At 40.0% G+C, this 23,907-nt stretch overlaps 1 protein-coding gene across 2 annotated transcripts; it reads left to right on the top strand.

The window, feature by feature from the left end:
• Window positions 1-1,891: 1,891 nt before the first annotated feature.
• Window positions 1,892-23,319, top strand: LOC107082542 (fibronectin-like). 2 transcript variants are annotated; one of them, XM_015371286.1, is made up of 46 exons: window positions 1,892-2,194; window positions 2,388-2,513; window positions 2,700-2,831; window positions 3,074-3,205; window positions 3,294-3,431; window positions 3,507-3,653; window positions 3,733-3,909; window positions 4,055-4,237; window positions 4,363-4,539; window positions 4,816-4,971; window positions 5,098-5,226; window positions 5,312-5,455; window positions 6,745-6,866; window positions 7,277-7,445; window positions 7,546-7,722; window positions 7,957-8,088; window positions 8,186-8,275; window positions 8,370-8,564; window positions 9,377-9,655; window positions 9,769-10,032; window positions 10,117-10,211; window positions 10,312-10,480; window positions 10,684-10,770; window positions 10,898-11,089; window positions 12,313-12,591; window positions 12,742-12,933; window positions 13,031-13,120; window positions 14,674-14,940; window positions 15,068-15,184; window positions 15,267-15,428; window positions 15,519-15,674; window positions 15,760-15,876; window positions 16,611-16,880; window positions 16,960-17,147; window positions 17,237-17,324; window positions 18,585-18,764; window positions 18,868-18,957; window positions 19,086-19,274; window positions 19,418-19,507; window positions 19,885-20,300; window positions 20,383-20,521; window positions 21,787-21,945; window positions 22,036-22,161; window positions 22,244-22,350; window positions 22,434-22,526; window positions 22,630-23,319. In XM_015371286.1, the coding sequence occupies exons 1-46, from the start codon at window positions 2,053-2,055 to the stop codon at window positions 22,705-22,707; spliced, it is 7,347 nt and encodes a 2,448-aa protein (XP_015226772.1). In that variant the 5' UTR covers window positions 1,892-2,052; the 3' UTR covers window positions 22,708-23,319. The 2 variants fall into 2 exon arrangements, with proteins under 2 accessions (XP_015226772.1, XP_015226771.1); XM_015371285.1 differs by lacking the exon at window positions 12,313-12,591.
• Window positions 23,320-23,907: the final 588 nt, after the last annotated feature.

The following is a 23,907-nucleotide window of genomic DNA, read 5'->3' on the forward strand; positions in this document are numbered from 1 at the left end:
CATTTCTTCCGTTTTCTTCAAAATTTGATTTCATGCTTTCTCTACCTGGCAAAGCTGGTTTCCTAAATATTGTGAGAGGATCTGTTAAAGCTCAATATAGTTTCTTTCTAGGCTACATCCATCATGTTTGGAAAAATTGAGTGCATACGGATCACAACAAGACCTTTACTGAAAGTTTTTTTTTTATTACTGTAAGTGTAAAGGTTAAGAAACCTTAACAAAGTGTTGTTGATTATTTTTGTCTAGTACTCCGGGCTTAACTAAACAGATGGAAAATATTAGGGGAAAACAACATAATGAATTAAACAAGGTTGTTTAGGAAGAACGAAAACAGTAAAGAACTGTTTGTGCACATGTTGATGTCATTTGCTTTTGGTTCCTTAATAAGACGTTTTTCTTGTAGAAAAAGAAAACTCTTGAGGCCATACCTCAGGCTTAGAGTTGAATCAAGGTAAACGATAAATGATAGGACAAGAAGTGCTTTGGAAGGCAATGTTTAGCAGGACATGGAGGGTTTGGATGTAGAAATGTCCATGTTTATATCATCATTTTCAGAGCACTAGATTTTCTGTTACACCTTATTTTAATTGTTAAAAATGAATCACTCGGCAAATCACTGGGAAGAAATTATAGATTCACCCTTTTTTCTCAAACTAGACAGAAATAAAGCATGACTCTATTGGATTTAACGGTTAGAAGTGGTTTCACTTCCCCAGCAAACTTCGACTTAGTGTAAATATCCTGCAAAACACTAAACTACACCATCACAATTATTCAAGTGCTGAGTTAAATGACCATTGAGGATTTTAATTTACTGGTTTATTTCTACAAAGGGTATTCAGAAATAGCTTTATTTTCATCTATTCTTATTCAAGGCGTAACTAATCTGTCAGTTTTATATATTTCAGCACAGCCCTTTATCACTAAGTTAACTCACTATAAAGCTTGGTTGGATGGATGGATGGATGGATGGATGGATGGATGGATGGATGGATGGATGGATGGATNTGGATGGATGGATGGATGGATGGATGGATGGATGGATGGATGGATGGATGGATGGATGGATGGATGGATGGATGGATGGATGGATGGAAAGACATTTAACTGTATTCCCAGGTAGCCGTTCGTTTCCCCCGCTTCTCTTTCCCACCTTATAATAATTGAGTCTTCACACTTTGCCCAATAAAAGCCTTTTCAGTTATTTCTATACTCACCAGAGTGATTTTTCCAAAGATTTTTTGCATATGTAGGCTGGTCCAGCAAAGTTAACTGGTATAAGGCCAGTGAATTATGTGAATTCATGTTGGTTGGAAATTTTGTTGTAACTGAAATGAACGTTTGAGCTTATTTTACTGAAGGCCATGTAATCAAGGTAAATCAAAAATAAAATATTTAGAAAAATGTTTAAATTAGCTGTAACTCTCTATAGTGCTGTCTCTATGAAGAATCCCATTAATATCTTAATCACTGAGGCATTTCAATATCACAATGGCACCAAATAAAATTGTATTAGTAAATATGTAAAATGTTCTGCAAAAAAAAAAAGGTTTAATAAGGAATGTGCCATATTTATGGTCTTTTATTGCAAGACCTATTGCAAGATCCCTGTCACTAGGAGCTAAACCTGAAATCCATAAAAGTTGGAAATAAAGTGTCAGAAAATAACTGATTTTAGGAGGTGAAAATCCACATTAGGTCAAATTCCATCATCCCAGATGTGACTACATTTTGTATTTTAATTGTATTTCTTATTAGCGGTTTAGTTATTTCATACATTGAAAGTGAGGGGGTCTGTTAGGTGTTACTCAGCAGTAAAAGCCCTCCCACTGGAGCTGCGGTTCGGGTATAAAACCAGTGCGCTTCCCTGCTCTCTGTCTGGTGCAGAAGCTGCAGGGCGGCAGTCAGAACCGCCTGGAGAAGCAGCCGCACAGAGCTGTTATCAGATCTCTCCAAGCTTTAACTCTACATTCCTTTCTTGTTTTATTTGTTTTCTTGCATTTAAGTTCTTTCAAATTGAATTAAGCTTTAGAATCCGTGTCCATCCCCAAAATGACTGGTGGCCCACTGACAGGGTTGCTGGTTGCTTTGTGCGTCAGCAGCGCAGTCCACTGCGCCCCGAAGAAGGAGAAAAGACAAACGGGTCAGTATCAGGTGTATCCCGACTTGCGTGACGCAGCTGCTCTTACTCCAGGTAAGCAAACGGTTTTTTTCTTTCTTACTTTTTTCCCCATAAGTTTTGCATCTCAAGTCTATGAAGCTTTAAAATAAAACTGGATTTGTTATGGGAAATATGTTCCTATGATAACAAAATAAGCCTTTGTTTCGGGAAATAAACTTTTTCTTTAAGTGATAATTATCTTTCTCTGGGCTTTATTACTTTTTAGCCCGTTGTGAGGACAATGGTCAATCCTACAGGCTAAACCAACAGTGGGAGAAACCCTACCTTGGAAGTACATTGGTTTGCACCTGCAAAGAAGCAGCAGGCGTTGAGTGTAAAACAAAGCCAGATGGTCAGTCATAGTCCTTAGTGCATGTCTGTAAGCCAGTATTAACATTTTCATTTTTTGAAAACAATGATAAGAAAAGAGACCATGATAAACAGTTTAAGATTTTAGATCTAAGCAATCTATTCTGCATGTGAATGAGGTCTCACAATGACTCTTGACCTTTATTCTGTTTAACTCTTTTCATCTCAGCACAAGAGACCTGTTATGATAAGGACAATGCCCGGACATACCGAGTTGGAGACAGCTACGAGAGACCAAAGGACGGGTTGATGTGGGACTGCACCTGCATTGGCTCTGGCAAAATCAGCTGCACTATTGCATGTAGGTTATGCTTGCATTGATGTGCTTCCATCTTACATGTCAATGCCAAAAATGTTCAATTAATCTGGCAAAACTTACTAAAAGGTTTGTTAATCGATGCATGTCTCTTGCTTATTGTTGTTGCTTAAGACTGTGTTACATCTTAAACTGATATGTATTCAAATTCAAATGTATTATTTCAATGATACAATATTTGTTCTGATGTTTAAATCCAGTGATCTGATTAATTTTGTTATTGACAGATCGTTGCCATGATAGTGGGAGGTCTTATAGAATTGGAGAAACTTGGCAGAAGCCTCATGAGAATGGCGAATATATGCTAGAGTGTGTTTGCCTTGGCAACAACAAGGGAGAATGGACGTGCAAACCTGTGGGTGAGTGTTGTTCCTGGAAAGATGAAATGTTTTACACGTTTTGATCCGCATCTGTGTTTAACCACTGCTTTGCTTTTTAACTTGGCAGCTGAAAGATGCTACGATGGCTATGCTTCTTCATCTTTCCTGGTCGGAGAGACCTGGGAGAGGCCATACCAAGGCTGGATGATGCTGGACTGCACCTGCTTAGGAGAAGGAAATGGACGTATCAGCTGTACCTCAAGAAGTAAGTATAAATATCCACAAACAAAGACACGGCTAGATTTTCGGCGGCTGCTCATTTTACTTATTTCACAACTAGATCGTTGCAACGACCCTAAGACCAAGAGGTCCTATCGCATTGGAGACACCTGGACAAAGACTGACAGCAGAGGAAACCCCATGCAGTGCGTGTGTTTAGGAAACGGTAGGGGAGAATCAAGTTGCCAAGCACAAAGTGTAGGCCGAGGTGAGTTCTGTCTAAATAGTCTCCTAAACACAAAAAGCTTCAATCCCTGATATTTATTCTTTTTTCGGTCTGTTAACAGGCAGTGGTGATGTTGTTACCCAGACTCTCCTGCATCATCATGTACCAACCTCTGTGGGAAATTGCCGCACAAACTCTGGTCACTCATACCTGGATGGACATCGCTGGATCACGACCCAGGGAAGCAAACAGATGTTGTGTACATGTCTGGGCAATGGAGTCAGCTGTCAGGAGTGGGGTGAGTGCAGAAAAAATCTGTCAAGTACATTTATTATCGTAAAATAGAAAACGGAATTTCAGAAACAACATTTTTAAGCAAATTCAAGTTTGATATTGGTCATTTTACATCAGTGTCTAACAAATCTTTTCTACTCATCGTGTAGAGGTGAAGAAACAGGCGTATGGCGGTAATTCTAACGGACAGCCATGTGTCTTCCCGTTTGTCTTCATGGGAAAGACGTACTACTCTTGCACGTCAGATGGACGCTCTGATGGGCAGCTGTGGTGCTCAACAACATCAGATTATGAGAGAGATGGGCAGTATTCATTCTGTACAGAACAAATTGGTGAGACAAAAAAAAAAAAAAGTTGTTAACTCAACTATAACTTTATCATTTTGTTAATTTTTATCTGTTATTGGTAATCAAATCAGAGCTAAGACATAACCAAATTGATTGTGTCAAAATTGCAGCTATTGTAGTCACACAAGGTGGGAACTCCAATGGTGCCCTCTGCCACTTTCCGTACCTGTACAGTGGTCGAAACTACACAGACTGCACCACAGATGGTCGCCGAGATGGAATGAGGTGGTGCGGTACCACCTACAACTATGATGCGGACCAGCGTTTTGGATTTTGCCCCATGGCTGGTTAGTGCGTAGAGTTTACTGCACCTCAGATGTGATTACAGTAAAGTAGATAGGCTTAACGGGAAAAAATCTAAGAGATTATTCTCTTGTTTTATGAATATATATTAAATTGTTTCAGAAAATATTTGTCCTTTAAGGAAGTGTTAGAAAACAGCGATTTCAGCACCATTTACAGATAAAGACTCCATCAGAGAATTGGTTCCACAACTCTAACTTGGCAAGGGGGAAAACACTGATGATTTTTTTTTTATAATACTCCTGTCTTTGCCTAATTAGCCCATGAGGAGGTATGCACCACCAATGATGGAGTGATGCACCGTGTTGGAGACAAGTGGGACAAACGCCATGATACCCTGGGTCACATGTTGGAATGCACTTGCCTCGGAAATGGCCGCGGGGAGTGGAACTGCATTCCCCATTCACAGCTGCGAGGTGAGACAAATGGCACCATTTAGACTTGAAAACAAAGGTGCTTCAAAGTCATCTTCAGAAGATAATATATTCCAGTTTCCAGTTTAGTGTGTGAACAGGTGTATTGCTTCTGTTTCTGATTTTTAGATAACTGCATTGTTGATGGCTTGACCTATGAGGTCAACCAGCAGTTCTCTAAGCGCCATGACGAGGGGCACATGATGAATTGCACCTGCTTTGGACAGGGACGTGGTTACTGGAAGTGCGATGCTATAGGTTAGTTTGTGGCTCACTACCTTTCCAACATTCAACTTTCTCTGTTCTACTGGCTTGACTTTGTCACAACTTGTTTTTCCTCTAGATCAGTGTAAGGATCCACAAAGCAACACCATCTATCAGATCGGAGAGCAGTGGGACAAATTAATCAGTGGCTACCACTACAGATGCACTTGCTATGGTAATGGAAGAAGAGAAATGGGTTGTGAACCTCTGCAGTCCTACCCAGGTAAGAGAATAACCATCAGATAGCCTTCAGCCCTTAATTTTATTAATTTTTGTCATAAAACATAGGGATATGTAATGTATTTTGGAACATAGCTGGATTGTTTTTTGGTAGCTTTATTGTCTAAAGAAAGTCCAATAAATAAATAAAAAAGAAAAGTCTTGGGATATCCAGTTATGCATTGTGCATGATTCCCAATTCATACAACAAATATTAGCACACAGCTAAATATATTATTTGAAAGGACAATTAATGCATAGAAAATGATGGGTTTTACTTTTTTTTTGTCTAGTTGAATACTGACAGAAATTTCTATCTGTAACTTTGATACATTTTTCCTGCATAAAACAATAAAAAGTGCAGCCTGTTTTTGCAATTTGTAAATTAACCACTAGATGTCATATATGTAAATCCTTAGGTTGAATGTGGGTTTCCTATGTTGAGAACTTGCCAAAATGTACAAATGTAACCTAAGGCCTTAAAGCTGTATTCGTTATTATTATTATTATAATCTTCCCCAACATAGTTTTAAGAAAAAGATTTCTTAGGAATTCTAGTCTTGCAGAATTCTTGATGTCATGCTGTTCCACAAAACAGCATGACATCATGATTTACGACACAATCACATCTTCCACATTATGCAACTGGCCCCATTAATTATAAAACCGAGTGCATGAATGCTGGGTCTAAAGTTTTCATTCTGTTTTAGATATTGTTGAACAAAAAGTTTTACTCTTTCACATTACCTCCCCCTTAAAATTATAGTTTAGGATTTTTCCTCTTCCACCTGTTGCTAAGTAATGTTTGCTATCCTACTGATGGAAAGTGATTTTTTTTTAACTGGGCAAGCTGGGAAAAATTGGCGCCTGTCACTTCCTGAGCCTGTTTACACAGAAGTTGCCTAATTTGGTACCTTGAACTGAGTTGAGGAGCAAATGTTGACCTAAATAGAGGACAATTTGTGCTGAGTGGACAAACTTTGGGCTGGTGCAATGGGTTTGAAAGAGAACGGGAGCCAAAGAAATGTGATGAATATAGCACAAAGGTGTCATGTCAGAATGTTAGATGTCAGTAGGTGTTGAGCCGGTTTAGCATAGTCTGGTGGTTTGATTCTGTTTCAAAATGCTGAATCGTTTAGTTATAACTCATCAAAAAGTCCTCTGCTCTCCACTTTCCCTCCCTGCAGGTCACACTGTCATGTTATTTTCAAGATTTCTTCTTATGCTAAACCACATTTTTATTTTGGGCTTTCTATCATGTTTCTTCAACCATGTGCTACCCTTTCTCCTCAGGTGGTTCTAGACCCGTCCAGGTCCGTATAACAGAAGCAGGGAACCATCCAGACTCCCACCCCATTCAGTGGAATGTTCCATCATCTACGCACATTGCCAGATACATCCTAAAATGGAGACTTGTAAGTGTCAAGGAGGTTTTCCCAGTAATTATATTATTTTACTTTCTTTGTTGGCTAACGGTTGTAAATGGGGTGGGAACTCTGTGTTGGTTTAGTCCAAGGTTTGAGCAAGAGAGTCCATGAACTCTCAGTGACAGACCGAATACATTGTTCCAGCATGCATCTTTTCCCTTTGCATTTGTGTTCGTCCTGTGAATCTGAAATCAAGATAATGTGAGTCCCCTTTTGAGGATCTATTTAATGTTTCATATAGTTTGAAGGGCTCACATAGTGATAGAAAGCTTCATTTAAAGAGTTTATCCTTACTTCTCTGCTCATTGAAAGCCTTTCAACAGTCCAAACCTGAATATCCCCTATCATAAACAGACATAAAAGCCTCAAACTCTTTGTCTCTTTACTCCATATTGAAGAAAAACAGTCAAAAACCTTGGAACGAGGTCAACATTCCCGGCCACCTCACCTCCTACACCATCAGTGGGCTGCGTCCAGGTGTGACCTACGAGGGTCAACTCATCAGCATTTTGCACTATGGACAGCGAGAGGTCACACGCTTTGATTTCACAACTGCCTCTGACTCCTGTAAGTAACATGGGGTTCAATATTCTTTAAATGCCAAACAAAGATCAAAAGCAATCAGTCAAATAATGTTTTTTCTTTTTACTCATCTTAACTCAAACAGTGCAGACATGGGAAGGAGAGACCACCCAGCCTCCGCCGGTGGTGGACATGTCTGAGTCAATAACAGAGATCACCTCCAACAGCTTTGTGGTGTCATGGACCTCGGCTTCTTCTACCATCTCTGGCTTCAAGTTAGAGTATGAGCTCATTGAGGACGGTGCTAAACCAAAGTACCTTGGTGAGACTGTTTGACTACTACTTCATAATGAGAGATTAAGGTATAGAAGATTGAAAATATTTTTGTTTGCTGTGTTCATAAAGATGCATCAAGTAAACATTACAATTAATGTGGAGAAATCACTGCTGGTGAAAGTTTTTCTGATGTGAATAAATATAACATTGCAGTAAATTCTACACATTCTGTATCGTTACTAATAAGGTGTTTAGTTGAACTTAGCTTTTTCTTCTTCAGATATTCCCCGCACCACCACGTCTGTCACCCTCACCGATCTTGAGCCTGGTCGTAGATATAACGTCAGTGTGTATGAGGTGCCTGAAGGAAACGGAGAGCCAAACCTCATCCTGACCACCTCACAGACCACTGGTTGGAAACAAATCTCCTGCTCTTTGAATAAATATAAACTTTAAATTAGAAAAAAAGTTGCATAATTTAGGTAATTTTCTTTTCTTTCTTCGGTCAGCTCCTGATGCCCCCACTCTGCATCCTGTGAATGACATCACAGAAACTTCCATCCGCATCAGCTGGAGCAGACCCCAGGCTCCTATTACTAGTAAGAACCAACTTTCTGTCAGGGTACATTTGCTTTTACTTAAACATCTGGAACATGGATCTCAGTCAAGACACCTCCATGTGTGTGCTTACAGGTTACCGTTTAGTTTACATTCCATCAGAGGAAGGCAGCAGCACCGAGCTCATCCTCCCTGACTCAGAGACTTCAGTAACGCTGGAGGACCTCAGCCCTGGTGTCCTCTACAACATCAGCATCTATGCTGTGGAGGATAACCTGGAGAGTGAGCCTGTTTTTGTCCGGGTTAACACTGCCGGATCTCCAAGACGAGGTAACCAAAAATATGTGGATGCCTTGCAATAAGTTGCAAGATAACAAACTTGAGCTTTGATTAATTTTTTATTTTAAGTCATAGATTAACAGATTAGATTTATACAAACAATTCTTATAAGGTTATTAAGACAGCCTATTATAGGATCATTTATACGATATAACATCTAGGATAAGCTACATATTTTTCTCAAATACGTAACCTGACCAGCATGTAATTTATGGGGGAGCTGCGAAACATTCTGAGATAAAGTCTAAACACTTGAAGGAAAAAATGCTTGTGGAGCCAAGACCCTAAAGCACAGACGCCTCATAAATCTAAAGTGCATGGTTTATAGAAGATCACAATTTCTCTACTTTCTTTTGGCTGGACTGGGGAAATCTAACAGTTAAAATATTTTAGAAAAATGAAGAGCAGATGTTTTAGAAAGTTAATATTACTTTATCTCCTCCTTCTACTTTGGTATTTACTTTGTATTTTCCATCTTATCCAAGCCAACATTTGCAAATATTCTACTTGAGTATTGCTAAAGCTTTTATTGGACATATCTTTGAGGTTTGAAATTTTGAAAACAAGTTTTGCGTAGGTTTCATTTTCATTTTATAAACAGGTTTTTTTTTGTGTTGTTGTTGTTGTTTTTTGTTTTTTTAACCAATCCCTGTTTTCCCTAAAACAAAAGGTGTACTCATAAAAAACAAAGGACAACTAATTTGGGTCCAAGATCACCAGCTGCCAACTCAGTCAATTACACCATTAATGGAGGATTCTTCCTTTATGCAACCTTTAATGCTCAAATCTTTTGCTCTTTACAGAGAAGGTCCAAGCTCCAACTGACCTACAGTTCAGTGAGGTTGCAGACACCAGGATCAGTCTCACTTGGGAAGGTCCGCCCACTGAGGTCACCGGTTACAGGGTGGTCTTCTCACCGATGGGCCAGGATGGCACTGAGCTGCAGCGCCTTCAGGTGCCGCTTTTCCCCAACGCATACATCGAAATCAACCACCTGCAGCCCGGCACATTGTATCGCTTCTACGTGTATGCCATCAGAGGTGATACTGAGAGCGAGCCTCTTGTGGGAGAAAAATCGACCAGTAGGTGGTGCTTAAAAAAAGGAATATTCTAAATTCAGACCTTAGGAAATCCTACAGATTATCAAATAACTATCGATCATCTCATGCTGTTTATATAATCTATCCTCTTGTAGAACCTGATGCTCCCACAGATTTACGTTTCACCGACATTGGACACGATAGCGCATTGGTCATCTGGGAGGCTCCCCGTGCCGTCGTTACTGGCTTTCGTCTCCTGCTGAGCGTCGATGGTTCCAGCCCTGTTGAGAAGAGGATCCCAGGAAGTGTCACGCAGTACCTTTTGAAGAATCTGCGCCCGGACACACAATACACAGCAGAGCTGTTCTCTGAGCAGAACGCTGTGCTCAGCGAGGGCATCACTAAATATTTCACTACAGGTCAGCAAAAATGCATTTATTTGCTAGAATGTGTTTTTTTTTTATTTGCAGAGGTTTTAAATCCAACCTTGCTTTTTGTTTCAGCTCCTAGAATGGGAAATGCTCCTCCTTTTAGCACAGAGGTCACAGACACCTCCATCATTATCGCCTGGATACCTGTCCGCAGGTTCAGCTACAAGGTAGTTTATCACCATTTTGCCCAGATAACCAAAGAAGTGTAATCTGTTTTAAAATTATCTACTGATCACAGTGCATTCTTTTCTTCTTTGCTTCCTTTAGCTTTCTGTTCTCCCGAGTGAGGAAGGCGAGTCTCCTAGAGAGGAGACCTCTGACTCTGGGCGTATTGACATCGGCGGTCTGATCCCAGGAAATCAGTACACTTACAGTGTTCAGCCCATTTTCAATGGACGTAACCGTGGAAACCCCATCACCCGCAACGTTGTCACTAGTAGGTCTAGGTTACATTTGTTTGGAGGGAAATAATTCACATCAGGACTCCTTAAGATGAATCTCTGTCTAAGTGTTTATAACCAGAATGATGTAACGCTTATATGAGCAAGCGGAGCACTATTTAAACAATTTGGCAGGAGTTTTTACAAGACCTAACAGCTGCATAAAATTAACGTCATTGTTTTCTTTTCTCTTGTGCAGCTTTGTCTCCTCCAACCAATCTCAGAGTAGTGTCCAACCCAGACACAGGAGGTTTAACCGTCTACTGGGTAGCCTCCAGGACACAAGGTAAATATTGACTGGGCACCTCACCCACTGCCAACCTGGGGGCTAAATCTAATGCTAAGTCTAGATCTTGGTTTAGGTCTACCTCCAAACTTTTAAAACCCATCTGTTACTCCTCTACCCTCTGCAGGGATCTCCGGCTACAGAGTGACAAGCACGCCCACCAGTGGACAAAGAGGGAACTTTTTAGAAGAGGTTGTCAGTCCAGACAAGAATACCTGCCTTCTAGAAAACCTCAATATGGGTGTGGAGTACAACGTCAGCGTGTTCACAGTCAAGGGAGAAGTGGAGAGCGTACCGGCGTCCACCATTGTTACCCCAGGTTGGTGCCAGATGGAGGTGTCTGGTTAGTCGTTAGCTGCTCGAAATCTGGTTTTTAAAGGAACCAAAGCTTAATTGGTTTATCTTTGTGCAATGGTTTCAAATCAACTCTTTAAAAATTATCTGAAAGCACTACAGGTTAAGAACAAAACAAAGCTGGTTGAAAGGATTTAAAGCAGAACATCTGAGGAAAATAATCTTACAGGTTTAAGAATGCATTCGATTCAATGAATCGATGCAATCAACTGGTTTTCCTTAGGTAGAAAATTTTGAATCAATTTGACTCTATGATCTGGTTGAATTGTAATGTGCCTTGAGATGACGTGTTGTGAACTGGCGCCATATAAATAGATTGAATTGAATTGAGGTTGGAGGGAGAAGAAAATTCAGCTTCCCAGTTAACAATAATTTAAAAACTATATGTTCTGTTCAAGGAGGCGCATTGAGTCCTTTTTGGGTTTTTTTTAAACCTGTCTGTGGTGGATTGTGGAGCCCTAAGTTCTTTATGAGTTTTAGACTATATTTAGGTTTTCCAAAGTATTTGTTGGTATCTAGTTGCTTTTAAATCATTTTCTATTCAGTTACCTTGCATGTACACCAACCTTTATCCAGAAGTGTTAAGTAGGTAAACACAAAGTAATTTTTTTTGTTAATCTATGAAAAACAAGACAAATTAAAAGTGTAAATGCAAAATTAATCAAAAATTGTTATCTTGTGCCATGTTATATGTGCCATGTGTATATTGATTGGTTTCTGTTCCATACAGAGAATTAGTTGATCAAAACATGCAGGTACATTTATCCTGATATGGATTTCCTAAAGAGGGCTTTAATCTACATGCGACAAAGGCAATAAAAAACAGTTATCTGACATGCTTTAATCATAATTTACCATATGACATTAGATGTATAGCATTGAAGCACATATTTCTGATGAAACCCTTAGTGAGTGTAACTCCTGTACCAATCTGTTACTAACATGATCACACATTTAGCTGTAAAGTGCAAGAAGATAACAGTAATTGGCTGAACCTACTGGCATGGCCGATAACGTTATTAATTGCCTGCAATTCTTTTTTTTAGTCTTTTTATTTTATAATGTTTTCTGGCATGGCTTATGTTTCACCATACTTCTTGGAATGCTTTAATTGGAATGACAATTTGCTAATTATATTTTCCTTTCTTTCTAATTCTGCCTGTGTAAATTGGTGCAACCCCTTTTCAGAAAACCCCACCCCAACTCATATTGACTTTGTGGACATTACTGACACCACCATTGGCCTCTGCTGGATCCCTCTAAACTTTACCAACATTGTTGCTTTCCGAATAATGGTAGTAGCCTCAGGCGAGAGCTTGCCCATCTTTGAAGATATGGTGGAGGCATCTGCAGGTTATTACACGATTCAAGGCTTGGAGCCCGGCGTGGACTATGACATCAGTATTATCGCTGTTACAGAGAGGGGCGAGAGCAAGCCGACCACATACACAAAGCAAACACAAGCTGGTGATTTTATTTTTTCCACTCAATCAGAGGGGAGGGCTGGGGTGTTGATTTATCATACTTATCATTTTTTTTATTTGTGTGTACATTTCTTGGCATGTATACTGATAACTAGCTAAAAAATTTTTTACTTTCAATCTTTGATTATTTCAGCTGTGCCAGCTCCAACAAACTTACAGTTTGGAGGTGCGGGTCCCGACTACATCCGGGTCACATGGACCATCCCCAACATCGCCACTCCCAGTGAAATATCTCGCTTTGTAATTCGCTACCACCCCGTGGACACTGACAATGATATCAAGGAAGTTAATGTTGGTGGTGCCACCAATACCTACTTGTTGCAAAGTAAGCGAGCCGTTAAAACATCTGTTAGCGAGGCCAAATTACACATGTATCCCTTTTCAGCATAAAGCAACTCTGATATTGCATCTTTTCTATATAGACCTGCAGCCCAACACAGAGTATCGTGTCAGTGTTGTCTGCGTCTACGGTGAACGGGAAAGTGAACCTGCTACAGGGACTCAGAAAACAAGTGAGTAGCATGCTGATCTTATCAGTAAAGGTTGGAGAACGAGGTCAAAGGTCAAGCTTAAACTCTTCCCTGTGTTTTTTTTGTAGATTAGCACTTGTAGTGCTGTCAGTGGTATTAGTGGTCACCATCATTAGTTCTCCATTGTTTCAGAAAATTTATGTTTACCTTTACTACTTAAGCGTTGCCTTTAGCTGAAGGATTATATAGATATTGTGGTGGGATTTTATTTCCCCCTTTACACAAAACCTTTCAAATATTGTCTTTTCTCCTTTGTTGTTCACATTTTGTTCATAGTTTAAAGCTAAGTCCAAAGGAAAACTTTGAAAGAGCCTTAGAGGTTTTAAACCCAATGCAGAAGATTATAAATTAATTTGTTGTATTAAAAATACTTTATAAATAGATTAGAATTGTCAAGAAACAACAAACAACAAACAACAGGATTAAATTGGTAACTCAGTTTATAGTACTCTTGCCTTATAACAAAAAATTCCTGAGTTGCTTTGAACAATAGGACCCAGTATTTGAGGCGGACAGACAGGTTGATTTTTCAAAATGTTTATTAGAAACAGAACTTTGATAAACAGCGTGGGCGTCTAAGGCAGGAACCTCTGGCCTTAAAGTTCTGTCCGAGCCCAAAGGATGAAGTTGGTTTTATCCAGTCAGCTGCCAACAGACGCTGATGTCTTTGAGGTCGGAAGACAGACAGATGATCACAACCAAGCAGATGAAGGAAGGCAGTATAATTCAGAGGGCAAAGCCAAAGCAGATGTCGAGGATGCGCTTAGGAGTCACTGCCAGGAGATCAGAGGTCTGAAGAGGTCCCGAATGGAAATCTAGCACAGAGTCAGGAAACAGGTCCAGGTTTGGTTAACAGACAGGCAGAAATCTGGCAGGAGTCTGATAACAGCTCAGGCAAACAGATCAGGATGGGATAAGGCAGGCTCAGAGATCCAGAGGCAGAACAGGTCAGGATCAGGCAGTCATTAACACTTAAGAACTCTCACCACTGCCTCGAATAATATGGCACTGATGACTGGTCTTAAGGCTGGTTAAACAGAGGCTGAAGCAAGTGGATAAAATGAGTGGTAATGAGAACTGGGTGGAGATAAGCCGGTGAATGAAATTAATAATCAGACCAAACATCAGCGCCAAGATCATGACACTGGGTTCAATTTTTTCGAACATGTGTTGAATTGGTGACTCTAAATTGACTAAATTAAGCTGTGAGGTTTATGGCTGTACCTCTCTGTGTTGTGTTGGATTGGTGACCTGTCTAGGGTATATCCTGCTGGAGATAGGCACTAACCCCCCATGACCCTGGCACACAAGCAGCAGAAGATTGATGGATAGAAGCATTAAATATTGCAACCAATAAGCAGTTGTGTTAACAAGTAGAGTAATCAGGCGTTAAAACATTGTTAAATTCTAGTTTATCAGCACATGTTTTTATGATATACTTTTAATGTTTTCAATTTCCTTCCATATTTTTATGTTGGTTTTTAAATTGTGAGTTTTTCGCTTATTAAAAAATTTAAATAAAAAACTTTTTCCAGCTCTGGACTCGCCCACTGATCTGCAGTTTACCAACATTCGGACCAACTCCTTCACTGTTCACTGGCAGGCTCCAAAATCCCCTATCACTGGTTACAGAATCCACTACCAAAAGACAAGCGGTGGACGAGCCAAGGATGAGCGGCTCCCCCCAACCAGAAACCATTTCACTCTTACCGGACTGGAACCTGAGGCCGAGTACATGATTTATGTGTACGCTGTCAGCGACAATAAGGAGAGCCAGCCTCTGACTGGAACACAAGCTACCTGTGAGTTCCTGCACCAGTCTCTTATTTCATCTCTTTTCATTCAGTGGGAATCTGAGGCTTGACCCATTAAACCTGAATTATAATTGGTGTCATTCCTTGACTTGTTTTTGTGTTTTATGATTTTCAGTCTCAGATGCACCTACAGACCTTCAGGTAACGTCTTCTACACCTACCAGCATCACCATCCGCTGGGATGCCCCCTCTATTGAAGTAAAGAACTACAGGATCACCTACAGAGGCACAAGTGTGTAGTCAGGATGTCACTCATTTTTTTCCAGGCTTCACCAAAGTAAAATTTTTCACACATTTAATTTATCTGCTTCTAGGTGGTGAATATCCCCAAGAGATTACAATACCAGGCACCGAGACCCATGCCACCATCACTGGACTGCAGCCTGGCACCGAATACACCATCACAGTTTATGCTGTTACTGGACGAGGGGACAGCCCCGCCTCCAACAGACCGGTCTACATAACACACAAGACTGGTATAAAAAAATAATACCACTTTGTGAAGAGATTGCTATCTGGTTGTTGGAATCGATCTAAAGGTTGCCATAATTTCCCGCCTTCTTTAGATACCGAGGCCCCCAACAATATGAGGATCACAGATGTAACCGACAATGGCATTAAAGTGCGCTGGTCTCCCGCTCAGGGCTCAGTCAGAGGCTACAGGGTCACTGTTGTCCCTAAGAATGGTTTTGGACCTTCCTACTCTGAAGTAGTGGCTCCCCGTAAGCTATGCTAGGCTTTTATGTTCAACATAAATATTTTAGGGTTTGTTTGTTTTCTTCCTGACATTCTTGTTTTCGATTGCAGAAACAACAGAAAAGACATTCAATGGTCTCAACCCCACTGTTGAGTATGTTGTTAGTGTTTATGCCTTGGGCAGTGATGGACAACCCTCTCCCCCTGTGGTGGAGAATACTAGGACTGGTTAGTTTCTCCAAATATATAACAAAACAGAGTTACTTGCTTGCTATGGTTACCAGACTGATCAGTTTCTCAAGTATTCCTGCCATGTCTGTAATCAGCCACATGTAAAAAGAAATTAATAAAAACAACCATAGAGTAATGAGTTAAAAGCATTTTAGGCCTCAAATGATTATCCAAAGGTTCTTGTTATTTTTAGCCTTCATTTGTTTAATTTTTGTGAACATTACAAGTATGATAACTTCTCTGCATGATATCATTATGCAATAGATGCACCTATATGTGAGTGATGCAAACAAAAAGATAATTGAGAAAGAAACTTGATAGACTGGACCTTTTTAGACATTTGAAAATATTCCTTCAGAATAATTCTATCAATGATAATATTTATAATGTCTTTACACAAGTAGAGACCAAGAAAAAAAAAAAGACTTGCATTTTTTATCCACTACAGTAATATAATAAAACAGCATTTCTCAGGGATGCAGTCTGTGTAAAGATAAATGAAGACATACTTTTTGAAAGACTAATTAGGAAAACTGTATTTTTAAAAGTGTTTTGGAAGACAGTGGAGCCGTGGTGTTCATGTCTTCATGAAAGCTTCCACTTCTTATAAAAAAAGAATTAACTGAGTTAAAGCCTAAAGCTTTGCTGTGAGATCTCCTTATAGTCTAGAAATGATGATGCACTTACAAGCCTTTTGACAGCTGAAAGGAATATGTCCTCCTTTATTGCAGCCGTGGACGGTCCCAAGGGTCTGACATTCTCTGACATCAGCGACAACACTATGCGCATCACGTGGGAAAGCCCTGGTGGCACGGTAACATCTTACCGCGTCCTGTACTCCAGTTCAGAGGAGGGTGAGAGAGAACTGCGTCCCGCCCCCAGAGCTGACCAGGACAACGCTGTACTGAGAGGTCTACGTCCAGGGACTGAGTACACCATAAAAGTCATTGCTTTTAATGGCCAGACTCCCAGCACACCGTTAGTGGGAACCCAAGAGACAGGTAGAAATGTAGAAAACATAGGTTTATTGACAACTCATTTAGATGTGGATTTAATGTTTGCTAATTGTGACTCTTTTAGCAATCCCCACACCAACCAACATGGAGGTCTCAGAGGTGGGCCCATCTTTCTTAACGGTTTCATGGCAGGCTCCAAATGCTGGCTTGACCGGCTATCGAGTGGTCATCCGTCCCAAGAATATTAACAGCCCCCAAAAAGAAATTACCCTGAACCCAGATACCACCCGTGTAGTTCTACCAGGGCTAATGGTAAACGATCATCCCACAAATATATAAATACTGAAATAAATATATTTTATTCAGTAGGTAAATATCAGCATTATGTCTCCTTGATCTAGGTTGCAACGACCTATCAGATACAAGTCTATGCCTTGAAGAACGCTGTCACAAGCAGACCATTAGAAGGAGAAGCAACCACGCTGGAAGGTCTGTGCCGTCTTAGCTACCAAACATGTAGACATTATGTCTACTTCTTTGAAATAATTTTATGTCATTTCATCTGTGCCATTTGGGATTTTAAAAGAGCCATCAATTTCTTTTTTTTTTTTTTTTCTTGGCGTTGTCCCCTTATCCTTATGATTTTGGGCCTTGAATGGATCTACTGGTAGAGAAACTCCTGCCACCATCCATCCACATTTTCATCTTCTTACAAGATGTTAGTCTAGTGTGTTTTTAACCGAGCTCTCATACCCCAGATTCAAGCACAGCAAGTGTCTAATGGTTAGAAATGAGTGGTTCCTACCCACTGTTACTATATACACTGTTATTTGGGGAGGTGGTGGCATAGTGGTTAGCGCATTTAGCTTGGAATCATGAGGTTCTGAGTTTGAACCCCACAGGTTGTCATGCAGGCTCCTTGAGCCAGACCCTTAACCCCAGACTGCTCCTCAGGCAAAGCACAATGGAAAAAAAAAAAACATATATATATATATATATATATATATATATAAGGTTGTAAGCACCCTATTTGATCCCCACATCCTGAGCAATATCCTTAATCCCAGAATGCACCCCTGGCGCCGCACAGTGGCAACGTACTGGATGGGTTAAATGCATAGGTAAATTTCTCCAATGTGAGATCAATAAAGTTCAATTGATTTGATTTAATATTCCTGCTCAGGAAGAGAGTCTAGTTCACATATCGGTGATGTTAGATAGATATTACTTTTTCTAGCTTTAAATGACTGGACTAAGCTCCACTGTTTTACAATGAGTTATTCGATCTGAATCTGATAATTTAATTGTATTAAATTAATTACATAATTTATACTAAATCTAGATTTATCTGATTTGAATATTAAGCTATTTAAAAAAAAAAAGTATCTTGAAATCAACTTGTTCTGAATGGGCTCTATGCCCAACTCCACTACTTCCTTAACTTCAGCCGGCACCTTTGTTTCTTGTCTTTCATTACTGGAAGACTGATTAATCCAGATGCATCTGGCCATTATCATCATGGTTACTAAGGTCAGACACACCTGGATTAATCAACCTTTCCTGTAATGAAAGACAGAAAACAAAGGAGCCGGCTGACGTTGAGGAAGTACAGTAGTGGAGTTGGGCATAGAGCCCATTAGAGCTCCAGGTCAAATATCTTGTATATTTGACTTCTTTGGCTCAAGAACATGTTCTCCACTGTCAGAAACCTATCAGCTCACTGATCTGCTTGTTATTTGATTATTGCAGAGGTTAGTGCTCCTCGCCGTGTACGCATCTCTGATGTGACAGATACCTCTTTCACTCTGACGTGGCGCACGAAGATGGAGACAATCACTGGCTTCCTCCTTGAAGCTACGCCCATGAGTGGTTCTCGTGACACCATCACAAGGACCATCCCTGGAGACAGAACCAGCTACACTTTTACTGGTAGACGTCAACCCTTAAACAACTGGACTGGTTTAGGCTTTTCCTCTGAGGTCATCTATGTGTACAGTTCTTGCTTCACAGTGTGCATTTATGTGTTTTTCAGGTCTGCAGCCAGGAACTACTTACTTCATCAACATGTACGCACTGAATGGAAACACAAGAAGCCCTAAGTATTCTCTCAGGGCCGAAACAGGTACAAAACAAGTATATTTGTATGCTGGGTCTCATTTCCACTAAATTAAATTGTTGCTTCAAGACGTTTAAATGGTATATGTATCTATATTAAGGAGAATTCAAACAAAATTATTTATTTTTTCACAGCTATGCCTGCAGTTCAGGCTCCCACCGACCTCCAGTTTACATCTTTAACCCCCAACACCATCTCCTTCACCTGGCAGCCACCTCCCACACAAATCACAGGTTACTACGTCACCTACGAAGAGAATGGAAGAGCCCCAAAGGAGCTCATCCCACAACCTCATGCTGGCCAAAATTACGCCACCATAGTTGGTATGTCCAACCTCTCCTCTTTGAATAATACAATTATCAAAAACCTTTTAAAATATTCACCCTTTATTTGAATACCTTTTCTTCTCATGTAATCATACACTAATGAATGAATTCTTAATGATTGATGTTTTTCCTCGGTTCAGGTCTGAGGCCAGCCACAGAGTACATCATCAAGATCATCGCCATGCAAAACACGCAGCAAAGCCAACCTTTAGTGGGAAGGATTAGGACTCGTAAGTAATTAGAAATTTGGACATAAATTTTACAATGGTTGCAGGTGAATGGGTTTTAAAATGTGTAATCTGAGCCGCTGCTTTCAGTTCCTCAAATGCATTTTTTTTGCTCTAGAAAGCCTTTGATTAAGTAGCTGTTGGCTCCTAAAACCATAAAGCCTTTTTTAAAATTTTGAATGTCTTCATAAATGTCATTCAAAATATCTGCATGTGTTTGTAATAGTACATTGTGACACATTTAGTTTGAGTTTTAGTGCAAAGCTGTGTATGTGCTGCTTCCAGTGTAGCTGAGATAAACTTAGAGAAAGCTTAGAGAACTTTTGCTGCAGCCCGGCCTCCTCTAACCTGCTTGCCCTAACCCGGTCTCTCCTGCCCAGAGCCAGACTCCCTGCTTCCCCAGCCTCTGCCGCAGCCCTACGGCCCCGGGGTTCTTGGCAATCTGGATGTGCCTGAAATTGATGACAACAGAGTCCATTTGACAGGACCCGACCAGGATGTGGTTGGGGGTCAAAGCCAGCATATTGAGTACACAGAGTTCAATAATGGAGGCAACCCACAGTCTCCCAATGAGCAATACCGTGAGCCCCTGGTCTTTGTCCCCCTCCCTGATGCAGAGGGCCGTAGAAAGCCTGTTCTGAAACTCACATTTCCCATCGGAGCCTCGCTTTTTAACAAGACAGGGGTCCCTGAGGAAGCCCAGACTGAAACCAGCATCTCCTGGAAGCCTTACAGGCAGAGCAATGCCTACCTGCTGTCCTGTAATCCCCTCACCAATAGAAATGAGATGTTCCAGGTAAGAAGAGACACCCAAAGCTTTAGTTAAAGCTGTGTATTGCAGGAGCAATAACTAATTTTAAATGTTTTCCAATTTAAAGGTCCAGCTGCCAGGCACAGCCACCACTGCCACCCTGATAGGACTCACCCCAGGAGAAGACTACAATGTATTGGTGGAGGCACTGCTAGGAGCACTCAAGCATAAGGTCCTGGAGCAGGTCATCACCCCCGGCAACAAAGGTAGATATATACAGTTACACATAATGAATTAAGACATAAAACCATAGCAAATGTTATGGACCTCATTCATCACAGCATGAACACTTTAAAGATAAAACTTCCACAGAAATTTAAAAAAGAAACTTTTTAGGTACATTATCGGTCATTAGTTTAGAAAAGATAAGCAACAGAAACAGAAAATGATTGAGCATTTAAAAAAAGTAACGGTAATTTTTTTTTTTCTCACAAGTTCTGATAAATTAAAACTCTTCAGCTCCTGATGTTTAGCTTGAATTTTGCATCTAATAAGTTATATAATTTATTTTATTTGCCAGCTAAAGTTTCAGGACATTAACACGGAGTCTCTCTGTTTAAGATGTTCCCCTTTAGGTTTTATTTAACCTGAGGTGTCAAGTAAAAAAGCACAAATACTTCATTACCTTACTTAAGTAGAAATCTTTGCTATCTATTCTTTACTGGAGGGACTATTGTTTATACAGTTTTTTACTTCTACTCCTTGCATTTTCTTTTTTTCAAATAGACTTCTTAGTTTTGTCTCATTAAAATAAAATAAAATAAAAACTGTCAAAGTAATTAATTTCAGACTAATTTCTTTGTGGTTGGACTCGGTACTGCACCAACTTGTTGTTCACCACATACCAAAATAAGTAGTTTTTCAAGATGATATAAAGTTAAATTTGACACTGTTCCCATTAGCTATAAAATGAGGAAAATTAAGTATGTTAGGTAACATCCACAACTGTAGAAAAATGTTCCTTTAATAGGTTAGTGCAGTAACCAGTATAAGTAACTTTTACTTGAGCAGAAAGCTTACATCCATACTCTAACTTCTACAAAAGTGTTTTTAAACAGTAGGATTTGTTCTTCTACTTGGGTAATATACATGAATACATTTGACACCTCTGTATTTAACCAAAAATGTTAAATCCATGAAAGGTTTCAATAGGACTATAAACTGTGTAACCCATCTTGTCTGTGCTGCTCATTTAGTCACAATTAGGGGAATCACTAGTTTTAGAAATGAAACAGAAATATACTTCTGTTTTATTAGTTTCGTTATTATTTTTTAAAATGAAGCCATTTTCAAGCAGCACATCTGCACTGGAAAAAAATGAAAGAAGATTAAACTGTAGATTTCACATTTTTGGTTGCTTGCTTGAATATTCAGTTTCAAAATTTTGAAAAAAACGTTTTGATCAGCTAACAGATTTAATATTGACTTGTGAATTCTTAACCTCATAAATGTAATCCTAATCTTCTATTAGTATCAACTGGGGTTCCAAGTACCAAAGAAGACCCATGTTACGACTCCTTCACCGCCACCTACCATGACATTGGTGGCGAATGGGAGCGCATGTCAGAGACTGGATTCAAGCTGTGGTGCAGGTGCCTGGGTGGCGGCCACTTCAGATGTGATTCCTCCAGTAGGTTTTCTGGACACTCATGCTTAAATGTAACCACATGTTTATTATTACTTGCTTTTTTAAATATTTTTTTGGGGTGTTTTCTTATAGAGTGGTGTCATGACAACGGTGTCAACTACCGCATTGGAGAACAGTGGGACCGTCAGTCTGAGAATGGACAACTGATGAGCTGCACCTGCCTGGGAAACGGCAAAGGAGAGTTCAAATGTGAACCACGTAAGGCTTGTTTCACACCAGGGAAATTTTTTGGGGTGTTTTGTGAAATGCAGCAAATTTTAACGTGCATGGACCTTCACAGATTCATCTATGTGCTACGATGAGGGCAAATCTTACCAGGTGGGCAACCAGTGGCAGAGGGAATACTTAGGTGCCATTTGCACCTGTACTTGCTACGGGGGACAAAAGGTTAGATATCAAACTGACCTTTATTTTTTCACATTAAAGCTCAATAGTCCTACTCAATGGTTAACTGAGTTTGTTTCTCACAGGGATGGAGGTGTGAAAATTGCCGCAAACCAGTTTCTGATGTTGATACCAGGTTGTTTCAGTCTGTTGGATATGGAGAAAACACACTCCGAAAAGTGAGTGGGCAGCTTTTTTTGTTTTTGTTTTTCTTGATCAAACTTATCACCTTGGTGTTGATGGACTCTTTGCATTTAAATGCTGTTACTCTTTATTTTCCAGAACATCCATTGCCCCATTGAGTGCCTCCGACCTGAGCTGCTAGCGGATGGAATTGCTCCTCAAAATTCTCAGAAATAACTGCTTGATCGGTTGTCTCGTCCTACTTTCGCTCCCTCACCGCCTCGGTTCCTGCACTGTCTCACCTTGTAGAAGCCATGCTTTTAGTGTGACTGCATTATCACTTTTTTTTCTCCTCTGTTCTTATAGTTTACAGCCCTGCAGTCTGGTCTATCCAGATCTCTTTTTCAAACCAGTCGGTTCACTGTTAAAAACACCTGATTAATGCATCCTTTAATATACTATGATTAGACTCAACTGAATGTTCCTTAATACCAAATACAGGCCAAATGAATAGGTTATAGTGGCTACTTGTCTTTCTATAAGATTTTTTGAGTCAGTTCCTTATAAAACGTCAGAAAATAAGTACTGTGTCCAAGAACTCAATTTAATGCTTTTTGTTTTTTACCCATGAACATCTGGTTGTAGCCCTTCCTCTAAGGCCATAAGGTTGCACTGTGAGATTGACAAACGCTGAAAACGTCTATTAATCAAGATTTAGGAATGTTAAGACTAGTATGTGAATGTGAACTGTTCTATTTTTGTACCTTTTCGTCAGAACCAATGTTGTTTTTGCCTTTGACAAAAGAATGACCTTATTTTAATAAAGCTGAAGAGATTCTAAATTGTGAATATACTGCAGTTTGTTTTTTTTAACTGAACTCTGAAACCTATACAGTAGGAACACTGGTTAGATTTTTTTTTCCCCAACCACCAAACAATAATCAAGGTTTAAACAAGTTTTTTTAAAATATGTTGCTCAAAAAAAATTAAAGGAACACTTTGAAAACCCACCAGATCTCAATGGGGGGAAAAAATCATGCTGTTTATTTATACTGTTATGGACTGGGTGATGTGTTAGGAGCAAAAGGATGCCACATTATTTGATGGAAATGAAAATTATCAACCTACAGATGGCTGAATTCAAAAACACCCCAAAAATTACAGTGAAAAAAAATGATGCGGCAGGCTGGTCCATTTTGCTGAAATTTCATTGCAGCAACTCAAAATAGTATTCAGTCATTTGTATGGCCCCAACTTGCGTGTATGCTTGCCTGAAAACATCGGGGCATGCTCCTAATGAGACGACGGATGGCGTCCTGGGGTATCTCCTCCCAGATCTGGACCAGGGCATCACTGAGCTCCTGGACAGTCTGAGGTGCAACCTGGCGCCGTCGGATGGATCGAAACAATGTCCCAGAGGTGTCCTATTGGATTTAG

Source organism: Cyprinodon variegatus, unplaced genomic scaffold (genome assembly GCF_000732505.1).
Source record: "Cyprinodon variegatus isolate N-32 unplaced genomic scaffold, C_variegatus-1.0 Scaffold55, whole genome shotgun sequence".
NCBI classification, from domain to species: domain Eukaryota; kingdom Metazoa; phylum Chordata; class Actinopteri; order Cyprinodontiformes; family Cyprinodontidae; genus Cyprinodon; species Cyprinodon variegatus.